Source organism: Seriola lalandi, unplaced genomic scaffold (assembly GCF_002814215.2).
Source record: "Seriola lalandi dorsalis isolate HSWRI2012SDOR001 ecotype SW California unplaced genomic scaffold, Sedor1 jcf7180002054393, whole genome shotgun sequence".
In the NCBI taxonomy this organism is placed as follows: Eukaryota; Metazoa; Chordata; class Actinopteri; order Carangiformes; family Carangidae; genus Seriola; species Seriola lalandi.
The window spans coordinates 71,268-84,191 of NW_019524946.1; the positions used below are offsets into that span (position 1 = coordinate 71,268).

Here is a 12,924-nt window from a genome sequence, read left to right on the forward strand (position 1 = left end):
TGTTCTCTCTTTTTATCTCCTTTTCTTTTCCTTGGTTCCTACAATAACTCATCCCTCCATCCGCCTCTGTGCACCCTCTCTTTCCCTCTCTCATTCCTCTGCTTCTTATCCATCTTTCCCTCATTGTCCTCCAACTGTCCTCCTTCCTCTCCCTCACGCTCCATCCTTCCCCCCTCTCTTCCTCCTCCTCTCTGTCGTGACTCCTCAGAAACAAAACATTAATTATCAGTTACACCCACGTGAGCATGCGCAGAAATGTGAGACGGACACACACACGCGCGCACGCGCACGCACGCACGCACACACACACACACACACACACACACACACCCCGTCAGGTATGAGGTGTGGGTTAATCGTTAAGGTGTGGCGAGGTGTGTTTGCTTTATTTGCCTTTGCCTCTCTCTGAGCTCAGAGAACATTTAAGTCTTTGCACATTGTGGAGACACAGACATTATCTTAATGCAGCTAAAGTACACGTTTCAAAAGTCTGCAATGTTTTGAAAGTGTATGTGTGTTAAACAGCTGACAGTAAAATCTGTCTGTTGTCACACTGTAAGGCTGAAACATCAAGTCTTGATATGATCTAATATATATTTATTTTTACAACAATGGATCGATCAAATCAACTATATGCAATGTGAAGGGCGTCAGTGACAAAGTTGTAGCGACAAAATCCCTCAGCTCCACTAAGTTTTGGTTTTACATCACATTTACTGTCTGGCTGTTTTCAGCCAACAAGGTGTGATGAACCGACTGTTCACAACCTGTGAGGCACAACAGACGAGCAGAGTCACGCACGTTTCCTTCAGGAGGTGGTGGAGACCAAAGAAGAGCTACAGCAAATGTTGGGAGTTAAATTAATCTCATAGATGTGGAGGTGTAATTAAACAAATGTTTATCGTAAACTGTCATGTACCGCAAGCGCCGGTCACATTCAGTAAACAAACAAGAGACAAAGTAAAGTCTTACTTAGAGTAGAGAAGTTCTGGCATCGTATCAGTGCGAGTATAGAAACATTTAAAATGACAGAGTCGTGATCCTGGTTTATTACAACTCCTCATTTCTATCATCTCTGAGACCTGGGAACGTCGTGACATCACCGTGATGAAGACAGACAGGTCAAGACACACAAGCCGTCACATGATCAGACAGGTTGGAAACAATACAACACTTCATCTAGATTAACTATACCACTTTATTTGGGAGGTCAAACTGATCGTGGGCGCACCAGAAATGTGGGAAATAAAGTTTTCGAGATGTTGCAAGCAGAGGGTGGCGGATGTTTTCAACAGACAGTGTGGGTAATAATTTTACTGTTCCCTTTCGTTCGGGCTTGTTTTCTAATAACTATCAGAGATGCAACACTAAAACTATCACTCTCATTACCACTAAAACTACAACTTGAGTAAACAAACTACAATAATCAAATCCAGAATCAAAACAGAAGTATCTTTTATTGTCCAAGGCAGTAACAGTATCTGATGGTGAACGTATTTAATCTAAACGTAGTCTGATCTCACTGGATCATCTCAAGTTCTTCATTACTGCTTCAATGTGAAACTTCACCAGGACTGAAGTAATGTTTACATCAGTTTCACCGACTCCAGCATCATAAAATCAAAGATATTTTATAGTTTTTATGGTCACAGGACGCCGCCCGGCCCTGTCTTATGCTACAGATATTCATTTGGCAGCATGAGAATTACTGCCTGTGTGAAGTGCGTGTGCTGCAGCCAGGTGTTGAGCACTGTAGGCGTCTGTTGCGTTTGTGTTCGGACACGTTTAATGGTTCTCAGAGTCGACTGGAGATGACTTCAGAGAAAAATGTAACCTGACAAGATCAGACAGACTCAGTGTGGGAGTGAGTTTGTTTCCGATTCTCACATGTTGCTTTGTTCTGGGTTTAATGTACTGCTGACTCGCGCCTCAGAAAAAAGCTTGATAAATGATCTGTTTGGAGTTTATCAGAACACAGCCAAAGAGAAGTGTGACATTTGATCAAGAAAGCTTTTTTGTGCGTAGAGTCTCCTGTAAATACGCTAAATAATCAAAAGCATGTGGACATCTGAACATCACACCCACGTGTAATTTGTGAACATCTCAGTTTAAAACCACGGGCATGAAACAAACAAACCTCTGTTGGCGTTCGGTTTCTCACCAAAGCACAGCGTGTGTCCCCGAGGCATAAAAAAATCTGTTGACTGCATTTTCTTCCTCATAAAACATTTGCAAAGCAGATATTTCTTACAAAATTTGGAACCTGCATTGTTTCTATCTTTGTTTTCCCTACCTGCTAAACAATGTGAAAACCTTGGCAGGAGTATGTATCATGTTGCCACTTCCCAGCTTGTGCACGAAACACAAAAACAGCAAGGACCCACTCATAAAGATACTAGTGTCGAAAACCGCACAGGGTTTTCTTTAATCCACCTTATTTGGATGTTGGGAGATAAGGTCTGGTTCACAGTTGGTGATTCAGTTCAACCTAAAGATGTTGGATGGGATAGATTGAGGGGAGGCGTCTGTGGAAAGGACTTGGCTTCGTGCACAGAGGTACTGTCATGTTGAAACAGAACAGGGCCTTCAACAAACCGCTTCAGACACAGTATTGTGTAAAATACCACTTTGAGATTTCCCTTTACAAGAACTATGGGGTGTCCACATATTTTTGGCCACACAGCTTAACATTTTTGGAGCTCTAGTAGTCAATCAAGTATAGAAAATATTCCTCACATATAATTCTCCATTTAAAAAGTATAAGATTTACTTTTCCCTTGTGTCTCTGCTCATTCTTCTATGTAAAGTGGTTTGTTTTATAACACTGAATAAAATCTGCGAAAGATATGAAATGTGAGTGATTCATCTGAAATCAGTCATAAACGTCTCTGGATGGAAAAAAAATAAGGAGGAAAATAAGAAGCTGCTCCAGTCGTTTATGATTTCCCTCCATTTTCCAAAGACACAACGCCAGAGAGACAGAGAGAGAACTGTTCACCCTCCTCCTAAACCCAGATTTTCCAGCTTCACTCTCCTCCTCACCACTTATAATGTGGCCCTTTCAGAAAAGCCTGCGAGTGTGTGTGTGTGTGTGTTGTGTGTGTGTGTCTGTGTGTGTGTGTATTAATTCCTGTCGTTCTCTCTGCTCCCAGGTTGTTCCACAAAGACTAGTTTTCTGTGTTTTCTTTTCCTCTGAATCTGCTCCCTCGTGTCAGTCTGAATGTGAACATCTGCAAATAAACTTGTGCTAAACGCTGATTTTACAAACGTCCAGTCTGGACTGAAACTGTGTGAGTTCCTCTTTTAGTACCTGCACACTAAAAGAGGAACTTGCCCTGTTCGCATGATCACATAGATTGTTGTTGGCATATAACGTTACAAGAGGTTAATGTTTCCAACAATACACACACTGTAGTGAATAAAAACCAGCTTTCAAATGGATCTGAAGGTTTGAACCACTAACCCGTATAAAAGTATAAAGAGCAGGACAATGGCTGCAGTAACCCCAGTTTCTGCCTCTCACACGTGTAGCTTCTGGTAGCGTTAGCATTAGCAAAAACAATGTTGAACACATGAAGATTTTTTCCTCTGCACTGGCAGTAAACACAACACATGGGCCTGAGGAAACCTTTGCTGTAAATAGCTGATAAACAGCGGGGCTACGGCAACAAACGGCTATGTACTGAAGCCCCTCCACAAAATATACACACATGGTAACCCACACAGTAACTGATAATGACCAATATTCAGTGAGTTGGCAGATTATTAGAAACACCTAGGTAAAACTAATGTCTACTACAACAGCCAATAATAACAAATAACAATAAATCCTCCTCCATGAAGGTGATAATGTTCAGTTTAATTGTTTTAGAGAAGTGTTGCTTGATCTGTGTGAACATTTTGGAGGATGTATCGTGTCCTGCTGTTGCGTTATACAAAGAGGAGTTTTTTTTATTCAGCCGACCTTCAATGATATTAAATGGTGCGGACGGAATAACAGAAAGGCCTCAACACCAAGGCGCGTGTCCGTAGACTTTATGTAGCAGTAGTTTTGTGTTGGTGTGTCAGCTATCGGTCTCCTTTATTACCAGTAATCAGTTTTAGAATCAGCCCTGAAGAAAACATTTCAGTCGACCCCTGCTCTCTCTCTCTTTCTATTGATCCAGATGGTGATTAACTGACCGGCTAACCAGTCCATCACTTAGTCAGGACGGAGCAAAACTGTCTCCTCAGCTCAGCAATCCCACAGAAAACAAACACACACTGAGCTGACGTTAGGAAACCTCCAGTAGAACTAGTCAGCACTCAGTGGATCATCTTGTGATCTCTGTGTGTGTGTGTGTGCATGTGTGTGCATGTGTGTGTGTTTGTGTTTGCGTGCATGCTTTGAAAGCCGCATGATGCCCAAGACGTCAACAGTTCCTCGGTTGCTGGGGAAACCAGTCATGAGGAATCACCAAAGAGACAAGAGGAACCTGCTTTTGGGGTCAGCTGATCGTGATGAGATCTATGCCAAGTTATAGCTCTGATACTCTTCTCACTTTCACTCCTAAACATGATCACTACAGTTGTCTACACATCTCACTTATCTGTTTTGAGTGTTAGAACAACAGACGCCAAAAACATGGTATGTGTAACATGTGTAAATGGATGGATGGAGTGATCAGAGACATCAGATCCTCTCCGTTTACTGAAATATAACAGAATCAAGTCACATGATTTAATTTGATGTAAACTCAATCTGGTGTAACCCAACACACACCGCACAGCCAGCAGAGAGAAGTGACATCATCCAGTGAGAAGCAGAGAGACAGAAGGACGCCTCACAACCTCCACTCAGGGACACGAGCCGGTGTCGGTCTGCATCTGGAAACCAGTGATGGAGTCACTGGTTTCAAACATTTATTTTCTTAACGAGCTTCATGATGAGGTCAGACATGAACACACTGTTCTCAGTCAGTTAGAAAAACATTTGGGCACTAGTCAGGATTTACCAATATCTGAATTTATCAAATCAAATGTGATCAAACCACACCCGCACAGTTCTGATGAGGAAGATGAGCTGAGTCTTTTTAGTGTTAAACTATCAATAAATAATATCTAAGTGGTGTATTTTAGGTTTGACTGTTCCTTGTTTCATCATAAATATTTAATATTTTACAGAAATAGTTCAAATTTGAAGCCAGGTTTAAGGGGCTTTACGATTTTAAAATTCAAATACCTATCACGAGATAAGGAACAGTAAGGCATCAGTATTTCCAGACTACATGCAAGACGTGTGCACAAACCAAGCATGTAGTTATATCCTGTTTCTGTTGCAAGATTCTTACACACCAAACACAACTTCTCTGTATGGAAAAAAAATTATGGGATTTGTTGTGTTTCTTCTAAGACACGAGATCAATGAAATCAGTCTGCCGTCCTTTTCTCCACCTAACTAGTTCACATCGTATTTAAATGGCTGCTGATCACTCTATTATTTCTCCAAAGACACACACACACACACACACACACACACACACACACACACAGTGATGGTTACTATGACCTGACCACTGGTCTTCTTCCAAGCACACTTCCACATGAGGACAGAAAAGGCTGGGGATCAAACCACGATCCCTGTGCTCAGCAGTTCTACCTCCTGAGCCAAAGCCGCCACATTTAGTGAATGAGTCATCACAACAGGCTGAGATCACCGAAACAACAGCCAGATCAGATGAGAGGGAGTTTGGTCTCAGATTTAATGTGTATTTTTTCCTGTGTGAAATTTAAGTATAAAGTTTTTAGATTTTGGTTCAGCCCAGGTGTTTCTATACTGTACATTCCTGTGCAATGATTTAAAGTACGTTAGATGTTTAGATTCTTATCTATCACACAGTACCATCAGAGAGGCGTCTGATTGGTCCCAGATTCATCCTGCAGCAGGACAATGAGCCCAAACATACAACCAGTCATAAAGAACTATCTCAAGAGACAAGAAGAAGAACGAGTTCTGCAACAGATGGTATTCATTACTCTCACTTTTCATGGCCTTATATTTGAAAGCATCCCCACTTCACTTTTAGTGCCTTCAAGTCAGCGCTGTAAATCTAAACTATACAATGTGTATACAGTATGTTAGCCATATGTAGGTGTTTTTATTCCGTTGTTGCAGCTGCTTTTTGCACTAAAGCCCAGACACTGAACCGACCATTTCAACAGAGGTAATAGCAGACAGCGATTAAGAGTTTGTCCTTCACAGTTTAACTCTTTTGGATTTCTTTAGGCGCCCTGAGGCTCTGACTGTGTTCAATTATGTTACCTTCACTGACACGGCACAAGGACGCTGTCAGCGTCTGTGAGGCCTGCACACTGAAATGCTACAGTTAAAGTCAGCTGACAGTGAAATATGTTTCCTCACATAGAGAAGAGCCTGTGTCATGAGTGTAGGACCACTGACGTGCCTTTGAGCAAGGCAGTGGGGCTGCCAACTGTCTTTCCGTCAGTCTGTCCTGATGAACAACACACACCATTTTCCAGAAAGATTAGAACATGAGCATTACCATAGCAACAACCACACACACACACACGCACGCGCGCACGCACGCACGCACACACACACACGGGTGTTATGAAGGGCTGAACGGAGGAAAACAATTAAGTGTTCTTATATGCTGACAAGACTTGTCAACGCAAGGAGTGCAACAGTGCGTGTGTGTGTGTGTGTGTGCGTGCGTGTTAATTGGGGGTAACTAGTGGCCTTCCTCAAAGTCAGCTGTTCCACTTTTCTTTTCTCTCTCTCTCTCTCTCTCTCTCTCTCTCTCTCTCTCTCATACTCAGCAGCTGACAGACTGAAGAATCTGGAGGGAGAGAATAGAGGAGGAGGAGACAGCTGTCAAAACACACTGCGCAGCTGCACACACACACACACACACACACACACACACACACACACACACACACACACACACACACACACACAGAATAGTGGAATGTGCTTGGTCAACACGTCGTCTGTAGAGGCCGTATTAGCTTCACACTGAGCTAACTGCTAACAGATGACAACAGTCCTGTGTCCACTGCAGGAGCGAGCGAGGTTCGACCAGACAAGGGCCGAACAGGGCCGAACAGGGCTAAACCAGGGCAGACAGACGGATACTTTAGGAAATGAAGGCATGCGGTAGCTTGTTTGGTACAGACGACATGAACCAGTTCAAACCAAAAGGTGATAAAAAGGCTGTAATAGCTAATAACAATCACGCAAAGTCAAAAATAACTACAGTAATAAAATAAAAGCAGCAATCATGAGTAAAATCAAGTGGACAAAAGACGAAATGATAATAAACATAATACAACAAAGTTCGCTTGTGATAAGCAGGTGAGACCTGATAAACGAACCGCTGCAACACTTCATGAATGGGAGCTCTACGTGACGGTGCAAGTGGAGGTTATGCAAATAGACGTAGAGGCAAATGTGAAGCCAGACCAGGACAAAGCGGAGCTGAACCAGATGAATCACACGTGTTTTCTACCAAAGAACTACGTTTGAACTCATTTCTCAACACAGGCTGAACTGTGTCTGACCCTCTCACGCTCACTGTGATGACGCATTATATCAATGAGTCAAATGATTAAACAGGACTCAAGGACTTGAGACGTGGGTGAGACAAATAACTTGAGTGTCTAATCAATTATCACAGTTGTTAGTTCATTTTTTATCGGCTAATTGATTAATTGACTAACTTTTTAAGCACTTTTTGAATCCCTGCAGCAGCAAACATCAACAGCTGTGCTATCTGTGACTTTTGTTTACTGAACGCAACTTGTGATGGTGAGGATGTAGAAATATCCTGCACAGATTTGATCGTGAGGGCTGTTGATCAATTTCCTGTCGAGCCACAAACTGATTAAAAAGACAACTCATTCAGATACATGACAGGGGAGAAAAGCAGGTCACGAGCTCCTGCACCTTTTCACATTAGATTTAAATTATTTGGCAGACGTGTTTGTCCAAAGCAGCTTATATTCTCCCCTTTCATACAAACATGGATCCGAAGTAATTTCGGGTTCAGTGTCTTACTCAAAGAAACTTCTGGGCAGGAGGAGCTGGGGACAACCAACAGTGTGATTAATGACCAGCTCTGCCATCTGAGCTACAGAAGCTTCACTCTTTCGCCATTTCTAAACATAGAAAGTAGTTTGGTACCACGTCACAATGAGACTTCCCTTATAAGGGATTTATAAATGGTTTATAAATGGTTTATTAAATAGCTTGTCAACACTTCATAAATCATAAACAAAATGTATAAATTGTTAACAACCAAATGAAAAACCTAATTATAAACCATTTATAAATGCTTTGTAAGGTGTGAAGTGGTACCAGTAGTTTTTAGAAAGTGAAACGTTTCATCCTATAAATCCGTCATAATCAGCTGCTCTAACTCATCTCATAGCTTTGACTGCAGGAAAAACCTTTCTTCATTCCTTCTTTGTCTGCTCAGTTTTATGAGAAGCACCCACAGCGGGCGGGTGAGGGTGGGTGCGTGGGGGGGTGGGGTGGTGGTGGTTACAGTGCCTTGCTTGAGGACACGTCGACAGGAAAAGGACACAGTGGCTGCAGCAGACTTTGAACCTGTGACCTCTCTGTGTCTCAAGCCGAGAGATGACACTTTACGTACAGAGCAATACACACATAAAGGTATGGACAGTGTTATGTAGGTATGAGATGGTGCGTGTGCGTGTTTAACAGACAGAGAGAGATAAACACGTGTTGCACGTGCTGACTGCCGTGAGTCTTGTGGCGTGTGAGATGCATGATGGTACCTTATGATACAGCGATGGTGAAACGTCTGGAGATGTTCAGCCTTTATGCTTCAGGTGATGTCATGAGCTGCAGAATGTGATCTGAACCCGCCTGAAGCTGTTCATTTCATATTAACCGCTATTTAAAGGATTTTACCATGTTTTACATTCCTGGAAGTGTCACCCACAGTTATCACATTTATACGCTCGCCATGTTTCTTAATGTGTGTTCCCTCTGCTGCGATGAACAAACATGAACGCAAGACATGACAGAGCAGGTTTGCTGAGGCTTCTGCGGAGGGGAGTGGTTATAATTCACCTCCCACACACACACCCACATATTACTGGATTTTCTTTAAATACCAACCGACTTCTGCGTTACATAATCATACCAGCAGCTGACTGTCTTAACGAAGGCCCCAACACACAGGCGCTGCAGCTCTGAATACGCCAGCAGTCCCTGTCTACATCCTCTGTGTATTTGTACAGCCTTTAGTCTGCATCAGCCGGGCTCATTACTGATACTTTATTCTCAGATGAGAGGACGTTTAGTCAATGTTTGAACTTACCCTGCAATAAAAATGTTTTACGTCTGTTTTATGTCTCGGTTTGGGCTGAAGAAGTTTGAAAATGAAAAATAGTCGAGCTTATCAGATCTCTGTAGCCTGCTCATTCATCTCCGTTTGAGGCTCCAGGCTACATTAGCTCCTACTAGCATACTACAACTCCCTGTCCAAACTGTCTGCATTGTGGGTAGTGTAGGCACAAGGAAGAGGAATGACACCATCTCTGGTTCTGCTGCGTTTATTCACGTCAATCATGAATGCGACAGAACCTGTGGAGTACTGAAGGGTGTAATGTTTGACACGGCCATGAGGTGTACTTCTATACTTGACAAACTGATGCTGTGAAAATGATTGTTGTATTTAATTCTGAAGACAAAAGCAAACGAGAGCATTTCCCACAATGTCGGAGAACTCCATCAGCATTAAAGAGCTAAAGAGCGACCTGCATTATGAAGTGTCTGTGTGTGATTGTTGGTGCATGAAACCTAATCCAGGGTAAAACAAGGCAACTGCACACGAGGTTCCACTGTGTTATTTCAGAGACAGACAGAAATACAAAAAGAAAGAAAAAGGAGGGAAATGACCCAAAAAGCTGAAGTAACTCGGCACAAAGAAAGACAACAAGGAAAAAAAAAGGAAGAGAGAGATGCACTGAAAATTGTCTTGGCAATTTTTGTGGCCCATTTCTTTCCCCAGTAGCACAATCCTTAATGGTTCCTACATTATCTCTCTCTCTCAAACACACACACACACACACACACACACACACACACACACACACACACACACACACACACAGGTCCACAGAGAGTTAATGGAGCTAATTAGTTCCATCGTGATCTCACTATTTATAATGAAAGGAGGGAGACAGTGAAAGATCACACTGTGGGAAGAAAGGAAGGAATAGAGGGAAAACATTTCTCTTGGGTCACTTACATGATGTCACACAGAGACGCACATATGTATATGCACACACACACACACAAACACCGAGTGATTTTCCTCCCAGTTTGTTTGGCCCACGGCCTAAAACACAATCCAACTGTATGTGTCTGTATCGCACTGTGTATACCTGTGTGTGTATGTGTGTGTGTGTGTGTGTGTGTGTGTGTGTGTGTGTGTGTGTGTTTGTGTTTACCTCTGGTCCCGGTCGCCATGTCTGCCACCTTCTGAAAAGCATCCAGGAAGGCTCCGGTAACCACGATGGTCGTCCTGTATCAAAAACAAACACCACACATATATTAATCCATTCAATACACCAGACGTGTTTTGGGTGAAATCTGGATTTGTACAAGTCTCAGTGAAAATTGTCAAGAACCAACACTTCAGATTATGTCCGTCATTAAAACACACGGTTGAGACACACGTGGAACAGCACCGTGGAGCCAAGCTTCAGCCCTCCAACTACAGAAGCGGGAACCAGTTCATTTAGAGTCGAGACTTGAACAGATTCGCTCGTTTAAGGAGTGGTTAGGATTTAGAGACACTTGGGAGCATTGTGAAAGTAAGACTTGTTGTCAACATGCAAACAACAGCCTGATGAAATACATCATACACTGAAGCAGCAACAGCAGCTTTTGTTAGAGACAAAAACAAAGCAACACGGTTTCCACTTGTAACAAACCGCTGTTTCTTGCAAATCAAACGAAACATGATTGAGTGTGTTCGCTGGTGGGAAGCCAGTGGGGGATTGGGTGAAGGGATCTGACAGGTGCCTCTGAGGAGATTTTCAGATTGTGTCTCTTTTGTTGGGGAATGCATTAAAGCACGTTGGCTTCAAGTAGGATTTCCACGGTTCCAGTTTCAAAAGTGCAACGCAGAGCCGACTGGAAACTCCACATTAGAAGATAACGGGGAAATAAAAGGAAAAGAACCAAACTGATAAGAACTATCAACTCAGTATCAGTCTAAATGTAATGATGCTCGGAGGAAAATTACACACTCACATCCGTTATGATAAACTGAAATTACATTAACTGTACAAGACTAGATAACTTTATTCTTGCATGGTGAACGGCAGATTTCACTGTGAGTCATGTGACCTTTGTTTACTTATAACTGGGCAGATCGAACCAAAACAAATAAAATACAAAAGATTTCTTCTCTGGTCGGGATCAAAGAAAGGCGGCAGCAGCAGCAGCAGAAGACGCATCACAAACAAACCTCCGCTTGGTTTTCAAAAAGAAAAATAAAGGAATTTTAATTTGGAAGCAGGAGAGCTGGAGCCACATGAGAGGCCAGTCGCCCTCAAAGGCCAGTGTGAGGAGTGCAACTGGAGACCTCCTGACACACACCCCATCATCATCATCATCATCAATGGACCTATTGTCTGTGTGTGCGTGTGTGTGTGTGTTCCATTACCAGTCAGGTCTGTGTTTCCATAGCTACACACACACACACACACACACACGCACGCGCACACATTACCCCTGAAAACCTAACTAGGAAGATCAGATGACAGTGCTGTCAATAGTGTGTGTGTGTGTGTGTGTGTGTGTGTGTGTGTGTGTGTGTGTGTGTGTGTGTCTAACCTCAGTGGAAATTTCTTTCATATCAAAGACTAAATACATACAAACACAACACACACACACACACACACACACACACACCATATGCATTATCTAAAAAGTTGAAGTTACATTGTGTGTGATGAAGAACAGCGATTTCCATGTTCGACTGAAATAACTAAAAATAATCAAAAAGAACAAAACTTTCTTTGACATGAACCAACAGCAGCAACAACGCAACAAATCCACCAATGAGAATCATGAGGATAATGAGGCACAGGACACTTAAAAGTCTTGTAACATCTGGGTTTAAAACTAATATTAAGACTGTTATCAGAAACGAAGTTAAAACACAGTACTGTGGCTTCGTGTGTGCACAGACATGTTTGATGTGCCGTCCCATGATGCCCGTGCCTCAACAAGACACCGAAACCCTCCGTGGTGTATGACAGCGGCTCTGGTTTGTCTTTGTTCAGCTGGTATACGCTGCTTTAAAGTTCAGACACTGAACTACACGCAGGGTGGGGCTGTTTGTTTGTTTGTTTGTTTGTTTGTTTGTTTGTTTTATTCTGCACCAGATTTTATGAGCAAACGTTCTAATCATCCCAAACCTGAAGCTGAAATCATTCTACAAGGGAAATAAGACAATAAAAAGAAGCTAATACAGTAATTCAGCTGTTTAATAAGTCGACGTTAGAAAACCTAAAATGGAAATAGACTCAATAAATTCCTTTGTAAATAAAAGCATCTTTAGCTGGAAGCAGTAAGTGTCCCAGACTTAACAGACGCAGCGACAGTTATCGTTTATTTACACATGAGATCTGGATTACAGACAATTTCTAATATCATTGATGTTTAAATCAAAGTCATGTTTCCAACAACACAACTGTAGGTAGTAAAAGGCATTGTAAAATAAATATTCATGAGTGGATACTGACAGAACCATCTATCTAACCATGAAACAACCTAATACATTTTTACAGCTCATTATATGAAATGCAATATCATCCTGCTTTTTACACTATAACAGTTTCCTGCAGGACATTTTTTATTAACTGGTCTTTTTTATT

At 42.2% G+C, this 12,924-nt stretch overlaps 1 protein-coding gene across 2 annotated transcripts in view; it reads right to left on the reverse strand.

The window, feature by feature from the left end:
* Positions 1-12,924, reverse strand: part of mtss1 (MTSS I-BAR domain containing 1) — a 63,935-nt gene that overhangs the window by 27,486 nt on the left and 23,525 nt on the right. For both annotated transcript variants that reach the window (XM_087174906.1, XM_023409472.2), the window contains exon 3: positions 10,486-10,559. In XM_087174906.1, the coding sequence (XP_087031032.1) occupies positions 10,486-10,559 (74 nt within the window). The remainder of the gene's footprint in view (positions 1-10,485; positions 10,560-12,924) is intronic.